The sequence below is a fragment of the Sporothrix brasiliensis genome, assembly GCF_000820605.1.
Source record: "Sporothrix brasiliensis 5110 chromosome Unknown Cont17, whole genome shotgun sequence".
NCBI classification, from domain to species: Eukaryota; Fungi; Ascomycota; class Sordariomycetes; order Ophiostomatales; family Ophiostomataceae; genus Sporothrix; species Sporothrix brasiliensis.
The window spans coordinates 3,371,299-3,387,732 of record NW_024467136.1 but is presented as its reverse complement, the minus strand read 5'-3'; the positions used below and the strand labels follow the sequence as shown (position 1 = coordinate 3,387,732).

Sequence of the window (16,434 nt, the reverse complement as noted above, 5' to 3'; positions counted from 1 at the left end):
GCTAAGAGACGAGCGGACCGAAGCGGGTCGACAAGGGCCTCATCAAGCAACGTCAGTGAAACTACCTCTTTCCATTTTCTTGCAGCTGTTTTTTTGGCTTTTTTTTTGTTTTATTGTACTAACGGTTCTTCGAATGACGACAGACAAGGCAAACCAACCCCCAGCAGAGCCCACTTTCGCAAAAGTCAGCTTGCGGAGCCCTTACCCGTTCTGCTCAAGCAGCTCAAGAGACGCGCTCCTCTCTTTGATCTCGTCTTTTGAGCCAGATGGAACGCGAATCCAGATCCCCCGAGATCGAGTCGAACGAAGGTGCTGGCTCTCCCGAAGCAAGCAGCGCCCGGCCTAATCCTTTCAAAGGCGGCGACGAGAGCTCGCGAAAGCGACGGCGAACCTCCCTCAACGTCGATTCTCGAAGTCGATCCGTCGAGTCTGATGCACAATCTCCACACGAGACCCCGATAGTCGACACAATCCACCTTTCCTCCTCCCCGCCTGCCGTCGAGGCCGAACCCGACGACTCTATAATGATCATGGACTCTGGCCCGGCTCCCTCATCTCCCCGCACTCCCGAGAGAACTCCCATACAGAACCCGGGCGACATATTGCCACCCCCTGGGTCTGAGTCTGAGACCCGTCAAACCACCGGCCCTTCGCCCCGTGTGACGCTTAGTTTGCGGAATTCAGCCCCACGGACACTTGACACAATACCCTCGTCTCCACCAGCGAGCCCGACACCCTCAGGCCGACCAAGCGCCGAGCACACCAACGACAACAGCATGGCACCACCAAACGGTCGGAAAGCAGCCGACGGGGCTACCCTTGCTGCCGATGCCATGAACGCCACTCTCCCTATAGCCAATGAAACTACGCAACCTTCTGACACAGACCGCTCTCGGACTACAAGCCCACAAATAGAAATCGTCGATATAGTTTCTGACGATGGTGACGCTGGCTTTGGTCCGTCGGCGCCGAATGTCACCCTGCTCTCGGAAACGACCGGTGTGCCACTCGACACCATCGTACCGGACCCCTCAGACGACTTTCCGTATCTTACCAATGGTGATGCGCCGGCTGATATAATGATGGTTTTAATGGGTCCGCTCACGCAAGGTACGTCACCATTGTTTTTGTTTGGCAAGTCATGGCTCTCGACGCATAATATACTAACTGCCCCCTCCAGATCCATCGATATCGCATCAACTGCAAACTTGGATCGATCAATACCTTCTCTTTGCCAAGACGTCTCCATTTGAACGAGTCTACGAGTCATACACGGTTCATCGTTCGCTGTGGTTGGCTCTCCCAGACTTAATATGGGGCACGCCCAACCTGCGTGCGCCTGGCTTTGGGACTGCCGATTTGGAGACAAGATTGAAGGTCTTCACGTTCTGTGTATCCTTTGCACGACTGGCCGCGTTTTTTGTTGAATTCGAGGTCAATCTGCTACAGCGTCTCAGTTCGTCGGGGAATTTACAATCACGCGAGCACATATCTACCTTCTATCTGCTGGCTCTGATTAGCCTGACCAAACGGGACATTTCGCTTAAGGACGAAGACCGGATGGAAGTGGCTTTTGAGTCTGATGACACTTCCGCTATTTTGGAACAATTTTCCTCCTTCCACCAAACCGAGCGGGGCGGCACGCTTCGCCTCTTGTACCGTTTGCTGGAGCTGCAGGTTCTCATTATGCCGACCGACCCCAAAATTATTGAGAACTTCTCCCAGGTTTGTGTGATAGCTGCTTGTATCACCCGCGAAGCTTATCGCAATGTTGCACGTGCGGACCATGCTCCCTTTGCCCTCGCGGCCGAGAAGGATGTGCTCGCTCTGGGACGCGACGTTTTTAACACTGCTTCTGCCGCTCTTGATACCGCCATTACGAATCACATTACTGCTGTGAGCCAAGACAACGCTAGTCATTGCATCGCTTCCCTTGGCGACCTGGTCTATATCAATCTCAAGGTCGACGAACAGGAAGCTGTGCGACTTGCCACCAGCATCGAAGAGCGCTACCCAATGCCTCTCGAATGCATTCCAGACGCATTTGCTATGAAGTGGCGCTTCACCATGTTCTGCCGCCTAATCAAGAACAGCCAGATGCAGCTTCGGCTCATGGCTGTGACTAATTTATGTCAAGAGTTGGTCGGTTGCTGGAGGCGATATGGTGACCAAGCTCAGGAACACCTGCAGGACGAGTACGTTTTACGATATGTGACGGATGTTCTCGCCAATACCGGTGTCGTGGCATACATGCTAGGCCCTACATGTCACCCCGAGATCACGGCGGAAAGTGGCAATATTATCGGCTTTTTGGCAGTGACCCGAACGTACACCAACGCCCACACCGATCTCTTTTGGCAGACTGTGACAAACACGCAAAACCCTCGAATCTCCGAAGCTTTGATTCGGACCGCATGTCGCATTGGCAATCTGTTTTCATTCGAGGCTGCGGTTTACTTTTGCCGAGGATTTTTGGAGGTGCCGATCGCGTCATTTACGCCATCCATGCGCGAGCTTTGTGAAGTCTTCCTCCGCCATGTATGCAGCAAAGCACCACAAGAGTCTGAGGCGTCCATGGATAGCATCATCCCCTTCGATGTATGCCTACAGCTGCTGCGTGAATCGTCCATCCCGAGTGCGACTGGCCCAGTAGCTTACCCCGAAGTTCAGGGCTTCGCTATTGGCAAGCTCAGGGAGTGCTTGGCCAGCGTCCCGATTGACCTCGACCAGCGCCAGAGCCTGTACCAAACATGCTTGCTGGATCTCACACAGAAATCGAGAACTACGTTGGGCAGCCTGAGTGCTATCACGATCATAAATGGGCATTATGGAAATCGCGATTTAGCGTTCTTGACAGCCGAACATGACCTGACGAAGTTGATTGTGGACGAGCTTGAAGACGCTATTGCAAAAGGACGTACACTTGCTATTCCCGGGGTGATCAGCGGGCCAGCAAATGCGCCTCGTCGCGACATCATTTACTCTGTCGTACTCAACCATCCCTACACCTTGACCTCTGAGCTCAGTGCCCGGCTTTGGGATATGATGGCGGGTTCTGCGGCCGCCTGCAAAGAAGATTGTAATGCCTCCTGGAACATCTTTATCATGTGTCTTCGGCGTGGCAGGCCACAAGATAACAACCCGTTCTTGACACAATGTCTCACCGAATTTCTGCCCGGCCTTGCGCCTGACTGTTTCTGCGAGTCGCTTCTCGATTTTCTTCGCGAACGGCTCATTCCTTTATTGAACGATATTGCCTGCAGTCTTTTTGACGTCGCTTCAACTAAGGGTCAGCAAAGCAAGGCAATTGTGGATGAAGACAAGAGTATTGATCGAATCACTCTGGAGCAGCTGTGGCGCATTGTTCTGACTGCACCGCCTAACACGATTGAGCGCCATGCCACGCACTTTCTCGTCAAGGATGTGTACATTGACAGCCAGTGCATCAGGGCCTTCCCGCTGTACAGGTCTCGGAAGATCCACTTAGCACTGGTGAGCCGGTGCTTGGAACAGCTCTCGTCCGCGGCGAAGAACCTGAAGTATGCCACAACCGAAAAGGCCATGACCAAATCTGAAGACGACAACCATTTTGCGGGACCTACTGAATCGGCGTCATTTATATACGAGCAAAAGCTCTTGTTTATCCGATCTCTCAAGGTTTTGCAGGAATTCCTTCACCTCTATCGCGCCAGCTCGCAGTTCTCGACTCCTGATCTGCGCCCATTCATCACGGATAAACTTAACAGTGTCGCTGGCGAGTCAGCAGAGCTCAAGTACCAGTCGTTTGACGGTGACAGCCAGACAGAGGTTAAGCCTCTGAATATTGGCCGTCAAAACACAGCCGCATCCCTGCTAGCGAGCCTGAAAGAAGTCACTGGCTTTGACAACTACCGTATGTACTATCGAGGGCAGGCTTTCGCACCCAAGGGCGGCGACATCTGCCGGTCACTCGAAGAACTACGCATCCACAACGGCCTCATCCTGGTAAAGAGAGATGTCGACCCGGAAGACGATACGGAAGAGACGTATGCTGGTGGTTCGCCTGTCGAGGCCGAGATCCTGAAGCACTTTCACGAACTATGGGGCTACCTCAGCATGGAGGAGCAGCTTGCAAGTGAGATTCAAGAATTTCTTGTTGAGCTCACCATAGACGAAGAGTTTTTGCATCGGTTCGACAAAGATGGTGTGTCCTACAAGGATGTTTTCTACATCGGACAGCCATACAAATCCCTGTACACACTGCACGCGTTACGCGAATATCTTGTGCTTCGTCACCGAACGGAATCTGAGGCCGTGACTGTCGTTTCTAGCTCGTGTGAGTCAGAAGATACGGAAACTCAGATGAGGACGCCAGACTCGGCAGATGCCCAACTTCAAGGGCCCGAGTCCGCCGCAGATGCTTCCTCGCCAAAAAACAACGAGCCTCAAGTCACGACATTGCCGGAAGTTTCCAGCCCAACAACGCCAACGCTACCTTACCAGTCTGCTCTCGCCCAAGTCACCAACCTCGTGACATCTGCGCTTTGCGATCCGAGCGTCACAGAGATATCCGCAAATGCATGCCTGCAGGTTGAGCTCAAAGCGAAGCTTCTGCAAATGCTCAATTTCGCGTTAAGCAGCTCGCAGCTTAACGACTCGGCGTCCAAGAGCCTCGACGCCAAGCTCTTGAGTCGTCTCATGGAAATATTGTCAGCTGAGTTTCAGAGTTGTTTAGAGGAGTCGACGCGCGTTGTCAGACTGGCTTTTAAAGTCATCATGAACGCCTGTGCGCTGAGCCGCGAATTTTGGGAGGCATTCCGGACCCACGATAACACACCTTTCCTGATCGAGCAACTTCTTTTGCTGGATGACCGTCTGGACATTCGACAACTTGCAGTGGTTCAAATCGGCAACAAAATTCGATCTCAAAATACCCTAGTTACCGTGGGAGCGTCTGATTTCCGAGAATTTTTCTGGCCAGTGGTCCTGGCAATTGTGCCAAAGGCTGTTCTTGAGCCGACGAAGTGCGAGGGAGTCTTCAACTTGGCGGACCAGCTATTCGGTGATTTACTTGAGGCCAATTCATCAACACTGGATATTCCGGCTTTGTTGAGTTCGATGGGCGATCTGATCCTGACCTGCACAACTTCCGAGGTATGTATGGGCGCGGAGCCGCGACCAAATCCACCAGAGCTCATGGGGAAGAAGGAGGTGACTAACTATTTGTGTCTCTCGTGAAGGATGCCACACAGCCGGAGTGTGCCGATTATGCCATGTTTGGGTTGTCTCGGCTGTTCAGTTCGATCTACCGTGCGTCACAGAACCTTGACATTGTTGGCGCCGTTCCTTCGTAAGTTTTTCATTCCTTGCCTTGCTGTTCATTTTTAATGACGACTGTCGCTAATGCTGGCCGTTTGTATAGAAGCTTCATGAACAAACTCTTCTGGAAGCACCTGTTCCCACCGTGGCGTAGCAGTGCCTCGAACATAGAAGGATCTTCCGCCTCCTCTAAACTCTCGTATCCTCGCATTGTTGTCAGCTCACAGACGAGAGCACTCTTGATGAAGATTATCTCTGATCTCATTGATGACAATGCAAACCTTCTGCCGAGTATCATCCGGAATCTAGATCAACTCGTCCCTTGCGAGAAGTCCGAGGATGAAGAACCTTACCATTACGAGCTGCCGTCACTGTTCGATCGATCAAAGGCCTTGCGTGCCCCCTGCGGCTACGTTGGCTTGCGGAATCTATCCAACACATGTTACTTCAACTCTTTGTTCACACAACTGTTCATGAATGTCCCTTTCCGGCAGTTCATGATGAATGTTGAAGTGCGCGATGAAGGTGACACGCAGAATCTGCTTTTCCAGACTCGCATATTGTTCGGCTTCTTGCAAGACAGCATCCGGCGGTTTGTGGATACGCAAATGTGTGTCGGTAGTGTCAAAACATACGATGACACCACAATCGACATCCACAACCAAATGGACGTGGACGAGTTCTACAATCTCCTCTTTGATCGGTGGGAAGGACAGCTCCTGTCAGAGGAGGACAAAAAGGTGTTCCGGTCCTTCTTTGGAGGCCAAATTGTCCAGCAAGTGCGTTCTAAAGAGTGTGAGCATGTCTCGGAGAGACTTGAGCCTTTTTCAGCTATCCAGTGCGACATCAAAGGAAAGACGAGCCTGCAGGAAAGCTTGCGTGCCTACGTGGAAGGTGAAATCATGGAAGGCGGTACGTACTCGACCTTGACGTTGTGAATTGATCTCTTATCCTGTTGCAAACGTGCTAACAAAGGAAACAGACAACAAGTACAATTGCTCGAGTTGTGATCGACATGTTGACGCCATCAAAAGGTGAGCCAGCGCTCTCTCGACTTCTTCATCATGACCACGGCCAGTTTCTAATATTCTTTGTTTGCTTCTGAATTTAGGGCATGTCTGAAAGATATACCAGATCATCTTATCTTCCACCTCAAGCGCTTCGACTTCAACCTACGAACGCTTCAGCGCAGCAAGATTAACGACCGCTTCTCGTTCCCCCATGAGATTGACATGCGCCCATATACAATTGACCATCTCAGTAATCCCGATGAAGAGCAACCGTCCGATATATTCGAACTTGTCGGTGTCCTAGTCCATTCGGGCACGGCAGAGTCCGGTCATTACTACTCGTACATTCGTGAGCGACCTACTTCCAACGAGAACGAGAGCTGGGTGGAATTCAATGACGATATAGTCAGCACTTGGGACCACTCTCTGATGGAGTCGATGTGTTTCGGAGGTACGGTGGACCGGACCGGAAGCCTTTACAGCGTTGATGCCAACAATGGGATCTCGTCGGAAAAAGTATACAGCGCATACATGCTCTTCTACCAGCGGTCTTCCTCGCTGAAGCGAGAGCAAGATGCGTTGGCTCTGTCGGGCAGGTCCAGCCCGTCCAAGGCCGAGATCCCAGCAGCACTTTCCGACCATATTCATAACGAGAACACGTCTCTTGTGCGCCGGCACGCGTTGTACGACCCTCAGCACTTGCCATTTGTTAGCAAGATGCTCAATCATGTTCAGTTTGCTAGGCCGGGTGGCGAATGCTCGGCGAACCATAGACTGGAGAACCTGGCCATCCAGATGGCTCTCAGTCACCTTGACCAAGTCGCATCTCGAACTAAGGACACTCCCGACTTCCAAACACTGTTCAATGGTGTCTCTGCAATGGGCAAGAAGTGTGCCTTGTGCTCGCTGGCCATCTTTGATTACTTCGATTCCCGGCCTGAAATTCTTAAGCAGATGGTGCAGCGGAGTTTGGACCCCGAAGTGCGACTTGAAATGGGCCGTCTGATTATTGGGTCTCTTAAGAGCATCAAAGCGGCTTTCCCCATTAGCTATACTTCATTTGAGGACGAGCCTGAGATGGATACCGACGACGACGAACAGAGCGGAGTTGGTGTACTCGGTAAACGCACCGAGTTACATCGTAGCTCATCGATCATACACAGTGCAGCCTACATGATGCAAATTTTGTGGGAGACTTTCCACCTTGTATCAAGATCATGGAACGAGGTCTTTGGCTTCATGTTGGCATTTGCTAGTATGGGCCGCGAGGAGGTAGGAATTTTCCTAGACCTCGAAGGCTTCCGACGCACCATCTTGACCATATCCGCCGACACTGCCTTCCCTCTGGATCAGCAATTCTCACGAATGGTTATCATGCTGCAAAGACGAAATCGACCCCCATCGTTCGAGAATGTCATTGCCCTGTTCGGCACGCTGCTGGTGGGAATGTACCCAAGCCGCCCGCAACCCCGGACCGAGAGCGAAATGTACGTCAACGACAATACGAACCGGTTTTCGTTGGCTATTAGTGACGCGGAAGGTGACATTCCCATGTCCCGCACTGAGTACCTTCTCATGGGTCGCGACTGGAACCGCGACTTTGGTAATGTGTTTGTGGACAAGTTAATTGCCATTGATCAAAACCCACAGGCCACAAAAGCTATTATAGCTCACTTGATGGCGACGCATCCGGCCATGGAGGCTAAGATTTACACTACGCTCAAAGCAAATGTCTCGTCCAACGCTGCTGCCGCTCCACAAAGTCCGTTCTTACGGGCAACGATTGTATTTTTGCAAAATGCCAAATCAGAGCCCTTGGCGAGTGGGATGATGAAGCACCTCTCTGAGCAATGCCGTGGTGTGGCGCATGGAGAGGGTCGGATGTTCTTTGAGACATTGCGTGGTCTCTACCATGGCAGAACGGCTGCAACTGGCCAGGTCGATGTGAAGGCAATCATCGACGGGCTACGTTACATTCCCATATGGGTCCCCGGTCTACTGTGTTACTTTGACATGTCGGTTACTAGTCATGTCGAGGCGTTCTTGCAAGAGAACATCTTCTCGTATGGGCCGAACCCACAATTTGAAGAGGACGAAGGAGGCCAGGAACGGGCCACAGAGCTGGTGTTGGCGGTGAAGCGGCTTGGTGTCGAGATGTTCCAGTACATACAGGTCGCTTTCATCCAGCGCGATGCCCCAATCGGCGGTACGGTCGTCGGTGCCGTCCAACGACTAATGGCTGAATGTGTCCCATATTACTCGCAGGCAGATGGCGAGCCCGAGGACGAACTATCTGCTCAATTCCTCAACCTCAGCACAAGTGCGTATTCCGTCACCTTGAAGGATCCCGATTGAGAACGCATATATTGACTACTTGCAGCGATACCCGATTTGCTTAGTGGGCTTATTGTCGATGATATTGAAGAGGACGGATCTGGTATGCTTGCGCAGTGTCCCCAGTACGCGTCACAAGGTGTATTGAAATAGAAAACTAACCGAGTGAGGTTTTGACGATCCAGACTGGAACAGTTCACGCTGCTCATCAGAGCCGGGAGACAGTCTCGGCGACACCAGTATGCAGACGGCAGGCGAATTGCCCGACAACAGCATGCCATAATCTCCACCATGGCGCTTCTTGTACGATACGCATTGATACGATGCCAACCATTCTTCAACCACTACACTTTTTGTCGAGTTTTTTCAAGTCACATTCTTTTTGGTTTTAATCTCGCAGAATGCGTAGGCGACGAACTTTGATCAACCAAATCTTGGTGCATTTCCGCTTTTTTTTTTGGCCCAGCAACTTCGTTTCTCTTTGCATTGCTCGGAGATCATTGGCGACTTTCAAATGAACTGGACAACGGAAACGGGCCATGGAGAGCATGGCTGGCTCATTCTATGGTGTTTGGACCGAGGCATTATTCACCGCACGCAGGGCGAGAGAAGGTACGGGAGCTGAAGGCATGTTTCACACAACGGGGCGGTCACGACCTCCAGCATATTGGACCCGGTTTTCTTGCTTATTGTTCTTTTCCCCTTAGCGTTTATTTCTTGGTTGAAGGGTGTACTTTTCACTCACTTTGATGCTTATTTCTGTCTGGAGAAGTCTGTTTTGCTCTTGTGTTTATTTCTGCCCTTTTCGTGCCTATTGCGAAACGCGTTCAACGATTACCATTGACGACAAGCGGCGGCGTTTAGGGGCGAAAACATGTTTTCCTGCATGGCATCATAGTAATGCCACAATTATAGAAATAACACCCAGACAACATACCTGGCCGTATTTTGGCCCTGTCACACGTGCTCGGATGCTTTGTTCTAAAATAGCCGAACTGCGAATTCAAAACGACAGAGCAGGCAGGTCCAAAAAAAAAAAACCAAGACAAAACCAGCAAGCTGAATTTGTCTCGTCCAGTCTCTGTTCCTGGATTTCAGGTCACACTACGCCATGTCATGGGCTTGTGTTTTTAATTTTAATTTTTTTCTAAAAACAAATGTAAGGTAAAAGTCTCATTCTTAAGAAGAATAGGTCACAAGCAAGTTGGTTGGTTCGTGATATCTGGTTTGTTATTTGCACAAATGAATAGACGGCCACTGTTTTACGGTCCTTGTCAGAGAATCCTGAGCATAATCCGAAAATAGACTATTTAGGAATCCCGAAATAGCTTCTCAACAGATGGCTGTGATGGAACTGAATTCTTAACAGGGACGCAGATGTGTCATCACATCACTGCACTCTCCACGAAAGGCATTTGCGTCACCTCACCCGCTCCCTGTCATTATTTTAAATTCTCATAGACGGTACATTTGCTATTTACTGCGTTGTCCTCGGTAAGCGCCTTCCATCTCGTCACCTGCATGGTATCCGTCAAGAGCTGGGGTGCCTGGGAGCTCAGGAAGAATACAAGGCAGTCATTGGCCCGTTGCAATTGGAGTTGGCTGTCAAAAAGCTTTTCAAAAAAAAAAAAGAAAGGTTGCGTCTGTCGTGCATTCCCGCTTCTGTTTTATTACGTTCAACCTGGAGCAAGTGTGGGTTCGTCCCGCCAGAGCGGCCCACGTCCAACAGCCACCGAAGAAAAAAGAGGGTATGATGGAAACGAAAGGCCAACATCTAAAAATAAAAAGAGACCAGGCCACCCGCACGGCACACGGGCCAAGCGTCGACTGTTGGCCACTGACAGGCGACCATTGGGAGCTCAAAGTGGAAGGGTCCAGGAGGCGGCCAGCCAATCAGGTGTGGCGATTTACGCGCCCACGACGATGTAATGCACAACCATCCCCTCTTTGCAAAGACTGCCGACAACAGAGGACAAAAACACAAAACGGCAAGGTCGTGTATCCATAACATTGGGCTTGAGTCTCATTTTGGAACAGAAAATAGCGTGAATTTCGATACCGTTTTTGTATGTCTTCACTTTGGCTCGGAGAAGCGGTGACATTTGTTGACCGTGCTGTTTTTGCCGTGGCTGCCTCAGAAGGCTGGGATCGCGACGCGTTGCAGCATGTACATGAATGGCATCTACTGGCATTTGTGTTCGTTTTTGTCTTTTCTTCGTTTCCCACAAAGTATGGACGACGAAGGTAAGTGAAAAGTAATATAAATTCTGTATTTCGTATAATCTTGGCATCTGAAAGGAAGAGCGGCCGTACTTGGCCAAACACGTGCCTTCTAAGTCTGGATATTGGTGCTATGTACTTCTACTCTCCATCGAACGGCAGCAACAGGACAAATTTCATCTTAACCCTTGTTTATATTGTTGCTATTTTCGAGATCAAGAAAGAGATACACGTTCAATATCGGCCGACTCGTTTCAGAAGCTCAGGTTCGGGTCTATTGTTTCTGCTGTGGCCTCGATTAGCGCGGCCAGACTTGAGGGACCACCATTGTTCTTTCCCTTGGCCAATCCCCTCATCTTCTCGCTCGCTGTTTCCCTTCTTCGTAAGGCTGTTTCATGTTTCTGACCCGCCTTTTCATGTCCCGATTGGAGGATCTCCATGTGTCTGTGTTCTATTTTTTGCCCCCGAGAGAACATATCACACCCCATGCAGCACAAGTGACGATGTGCCCGCTTGGGCTGTCCCGGCAATGCTACCGTAGCTGCAGAAAGCTATCACCCACGCGGTGATGGCAGAGTCTATTTTGAGGTTTGGCATGCCGTCGTTTGTTCCTTCCTTTCCCTCGTTCCTTCCTTTTCGTTTCGTGGGGCCGTGTTTCAGGTCGGCCTTGTTTCATTTCTTCTTTCTCAATTTATTTACTCCTCCCCCTTCTCGTTCCCTATTTGATCTTCGTCTCTTCCTCTCTCCTCCCCAGTGTTTTACCTGCAAGGCACAAACATTAGCAACGTCACATCTTTGACTCTGTCGTGTGCCCTTCATTTTCACCATTGTCTTTAAATTCTTCACGATGCCTAACCGTTCTTGAAAAAAAAAAAAAAAAAACATCTACCACTGGACATGTTTCTTTCCTGGACAAAGGTTATTTGAAGAAGTAGATCTGGTCCTTGTTCTCTTGATCGTCTTCTCTTGATCGCCCTCTTCTTTCATTCTGCTCCACCCTCTCCCACACACTCACCGCCCTCCAGCCAATCACCGATATGCCTCTCAAGAACCTCATCTCGTCGCCTCTTGAGGCAGGCCAGTCCGTCCTTGATGCCCACCGTCTGCCCTCCCACCTCGATGCTGCTCTCGAGTACACGGCCCGCCGGCTTGCTCGCAAAGCTTTGGTCATTGACCTCGTCGTTGTTCGCCGGGAATACCAGCTTCCTTACGCCACAGCTATTCCTGCACAGCCAGAGGCCACGTCATATACATCTGTAGATGCCTCTCTCCAAGCTCGTCCATTGCCCGCTTTACCATCCTTGCCAGCAACGTCGTCTTTATCATCAATCACATCGTCTTCGACGTCGTCGCTCCCTGCAGCCTCGGGAGCATTCCGATTCACATCCGCCATCAAGAGCCTCGTTCGGTCCAACACACTGCCCAGCCTGACCTCGTCACACTCGGCCTCCTCATCATACTCATCATTGAATGCGTCTTCCCCAGCCGCAGTCTCACCGACTCTTTCGTCAGCCTCTCTCTCCTCCACTTCCTCCTCCTCTTACACAAGCAACTCCCGCGCCTGGGGCGATAGCGGCCGTTCCAGCCGATGGCCATTCTCACCAGTCCGTACACTGTCGTCGGCGTCTGTGGCCTCATCTGTTCCGTCTACGCCGGCCACTCCGGCAACGCCTGCCACTCCAGCCACCCCGGCTACCCCGGCAACACCGGCTACACACTCTACGGCCAGCTCGTCCATCTCCTCATCGTCACCATCATCCTTTGGCATCCGCCTGGTCCACGCTGATGACCTACCTCAGACCCATAAGCGGGTACTGCGCCACACCCTGGAAAAGGCGGCGCGGAAATTCAATCTTGGGTAAGTCTTTCTAATTTTGCGACCGCCTCCCATGCTGCTATGACCTCAATTCCTGACAAGAAAAGCTCCAACTGGCTCGCCCCGTCGGTTGATGCCTCGGCACTCGGACTGCCTCTCAATCTTGTCCAGCGCTCACGAGAGCAAAACCAAGTCCTTTTCGTGACAACGACGACCTCAACACTGAGCGATACACCCAGCCTTGTTTTACGCTCCCTTGACCACCTCTACACCTTCAAGGCTGCTCTATGCAGCTACGCCCAGACGGGCGATCACTACCGCCTCGAGGATGCAGTCGACGAGCTGCGCCGCTACATCCTGGCACAGGCGCACCACGGCGGAGCCCATTGCCGCCGTCAGCAGCTCTTGTCGAAACGGGAGCTACTTCGCCAATACCCGACACTCTCCAGCTTCTCAGAGACTCATCTGGCTGACGTCAACCGCATGTACCGTCGCGCATACGGCGGGCCTGAGCTCGAGTGCGGTATTGAGGCCGACGGTCTGAGCTCGAGCCCGCCCGTTGTCGTTAGCTCAGAAGCGACATCCGTTCCTATTCCTGTTCCTTCCACAGCTGACAAGCTACCGCGGCTGTCTCTGGAAACGAATTGTGTTGGTTCCACCGGCGGAGTAGACGCTGACGAGGAGCAAGCCACACCAACAGCGGCCCCGGCAGAGAAAGCGGCCACCCCTCCATCCCTTACATGGACATCGTTCCTCAACATCTCATCCTCTGACCCACCCATGCTGCTGCCACTTCTCGGTTCTGCTGCCGAGCGCCGGAACCGGTTCCGCCGCAAGATGGATGGCGAGGAAAGAAAGGAAGGGAATGGCCAAGACAAGACTAGAGAAGATGAGTCCGACAACGCCTCGGACGTGCTATCGGAGACGTCTACTATCGCGTCGTCGCTTCCGTCACTGTCATCTTCTCTGCTGTCCATCTTGTCAGATGATGAGGACCTGTGCACCACCCGCGGCCCCAAAGAGCTCAGCGTGGTCATTGAAGACTCTGAGTCGCCTGTCTTGGGAGCGGTTAAATCGAGGGTCCCAGAATTCTGCACAAGTAGCCCTTCGTCGCCGATCATCCTCCGCCCAGCATCAGCACGCCCATTTGCCACCTCCCCAGCCAAGGTCCCGTCGTCGCCGAACAAACTGCTTCCTGTGCTGACGCTGCAAACATCGTTCGACACAAACCCAACCAAGACAACCAAAGCGATCAGCTCGACCGCGAACGAGAGCCCGAAGGACGGCAAGGGAGAAGAGGAGGAAGAAGAGCAGCTCACAGCCCGTCCCATAAACAATACCCGCATGAACGGCGGAGGGAGCATTTTCTTCGGTGCCGCTAGCATCGGCGAGATGCTGCAGGACGTCGGAGACTCGACTGCTCTGTTGTCACCTGCCGAGGATACTGTCGACCCTTTCCACCTTCCTCGTTTCTCCCGCGCCTCTATCCTTGTTTCACCTGTCGTTGCCGGAGCTCCTCAGCCACCCAAGGACTACGACGACATCTCGCCCATTACGCGCAGCGAATGGGGTTTCTTGATGGGCGACCAGACAGGGCGCCAAGTGACTGTCACAACGTTTTAATATTTGAAGATCGTATATACCTGTACATAGAAGGCTGGAGACTTCAATTGTATCCGAGCCAGCGTTGCATTTGAAAATTATACCATATAATATGACGCTTTTCCATCGACATGAAGTGACGCCAAAAGCCCTGCCAACCTCAACCATCCGCTAGTGAGCAGGCCTGTATTATCTGCCTACCGCCATCCGTACTTGCCGCCGGACTCGCGCTGCGTTTGCCGGTTCTTGGCAAACGTCTCCTCGAGCGCATCCTGTTGCGAATGCACCTGGTTCACCAACTGCCGCAAGCTGTGTTTGCCGGGCATCAGAGTACGCACAGGGTTGTGCGACTGCTGCTGGCCACCACCGGTGCCTTCTTCGGCCTGTCGCAGCGCCTCATTGTGCCGGTACTCATGGTCCATGTTAAACGTCGCGGCAATCTGTGCGGACGCCGCCGCAGCCCCAGTGCGGCCAAACAGCTCGCGCCGCTCCTTGGCCGACAAGTGCATGTCATTGGCAAACGCATTGACGGAGGATGTATCGGCTGGGTTGCCTGTTGTCCCTGCCGCGGCTGCCGACGGGTCGTGACCACTGTAGTCATAGCCGTAGCCCGCGGGTGGCGCTACTTGGTACGTGCTTGCGTAGTCGTCTGTTGGTGCCTCTTCGGCTGCTGCGGCCGCCTCTTCGGCTGCCCGCTCTGCTGCCGACGCCCGTTCCGCCTCGGCTTGATCGTCGGCGCCCAGGGAGAAGAGCGAGACCTTCTTCTTTGGCGGCGGTGCTTCTGCTGGTGCTGTATTGCTGCTGGCGGTTCCGTCTACGGACACGTGCCTTGTCAATCCCGTTGACGTTGGTGCCCTCCCGCCGCCAACGGCCACGGCCGGCTTCTTCTTATTCTTGGCGCCGGGCTTGCGTGACACCGATAGTGGCATAAACATGAGCGGGTTGCCCACAAGCTTAACATCTTCGGCCGCCTTTTGGTCCTTGGGTATCGAGGGCGCCTTTGGTGGCGGCAGAGACATTTTAGAAGATAGAGAGGAAGTGTCGCTTGTTACCGCTGCCGGTGTATTGTCACCGTTGATGGGAAAGGCATCTCCGTCGCGGTTGTCGCGTCGTTTGAATGCTGCCTCGGAGCTCGTCTTGAGGTGGACGCCCGGCCTTGCAGTTGAAGAGAGGGAGGAGGAGGAGGAAGAGGAGGGTGGAGAGGCGGCCGAGGAAGACTCTGGCTTGGACGCTGTCGCTGCAGGTGTAGCAACAGCACCTGTCTTCTTGGGTGGTGGTAGAAACGAGCCGAAGCCGCTGAATCGGCTGCCGCCAGCACCGACTTTGGCGCGTTTTGCCGGCCGGTCATCGACGTCGTCACTGTCTTGTGCATCGCCGCCCTTGGGAGCGGCTGTCGATGGTAGGTTCACCAGGATCTTGCCCGAGTTGGCGCGGTCGACGAGCTTCTGGAACGGTTTCTTGCCGCCGCTTGCCGTCGTCGACTTTGTTGGCGCTGCGGCAGCCTCTCCGTCCGAGGACCCCGATCCGTCGGAGTCGTAGTCGACAAGGCCCATCTTGTGTCGATGATGTCGGCTGTCGTTTGTGTGTGGCTATCGTATGAGGGGTTGGGATAGTCGAAGTGGCCGAAGGGTCGTCGTAAAACGCAAGGCTGCGAGTGTGGATCTTGGACAAAACAGAGCACCGCAATTGACAGCGCCCCTAAACCTTACGTACATCAGCGTCTTAGCGTATCGTTGGTTACTGTAGTTCCGTAGAAGCCCACTAAAAATGGTGCTGCACCAACGCTGTAACTAATGCACGTGCTTTATCTGCCTACAGCCCCCACAGCACTTATCTCCCCTACTGACTACTGACCGTGCTTCCAGCAGCTCGCATCTCGACCAAACTCCTGCTTTCCTTCCATCATCATCGCTTTCACCATCGCACCGCGACGGACTCTGCCCACCGACCCCCCTGCCGACCTCCCTCTCCTCCACCTCCTGGTGATGGCTGGCCATCTCCAACACTCGGCAGGCGTTTCGACTTATCGTTCTTGATTATTTTTAATATATATGCGGAGTATATACCACGATTTGCGATACGACAGTAAACTGACGGCCCAGGCAACCGAACTGGCTTTTCCTTTTTCTTTTCCTTTCTTTTTGCTTTTAACGA

At 52.6% G+C, this 16,434-nt stretch overlaps 3 protein-coding genes across 3 annotated transcripts; 2 read left to right on the top strand and 1 right to left on the bottom strand.

Annotated features, from left to right (window-relative positions):
- Window positions 1–266: 266 nt before the first annotated feature.
- On the top strand, window positions 267–8,663 carry SPBR_02159 (uncharacterized protein; the record flags this gene model as incomplete). The annotated part of the gene is made up of 6 exons (XM_040760462.1): window positions 267–1,110; window positions 1,181–5,133; window positions 5,220–5,329; window positions 5,402–6,077; window positions 6,138–6,210; window positions 6,433–8,663. 6 exons carry the CDS (start codon window positions 267–269, stop codon window positions 8,661–8,663), a joined length of 7,887 nt encoding a protein of 2,628 aa, XP_040620979.1.
- A 3,787-nt stretch (window positions 8,664–12,450) lies between these two features.
- Window positions 12,451–14,301, top strand: SPBR_02580 (uncharacterized protein; the record flags this gene model as incomplete). The annotated part of the gene is made up of 3 exons (XM_040760883.1): window positions 12,451–12,594; window positions 12,662–12,720; window positions 12,786–14,301. The coding sequence occupies 3 exons, from the start codon at window positions 12,451–12,453 to the stop codon at window positions 14,299–14,301; spliced, it is 1,719 nt and encodes a 572-aa protein (XP_040620978.1).
- Window positions 14,302–14,477: 176 nt separating this feature from the next.
- Window positions 14,478–15,833, bottom strand: SPBR_02828 (uncharacterized protein; the record flags this gene model as incomplete). Its single annotated transcript, XM_040761131.1, has 1 exon — window positions 14,478–15,833. The coding sequence occupies one exon, from the start codon at window positions 15,831–15,833 to the stop codon at window positions 14,478–14,480; it is 1,356 nt and encodes a 451-aa protein (XP_040620977.1).
- Window positions 15,834–16,434: the final 601 nt, after the last annotated feature.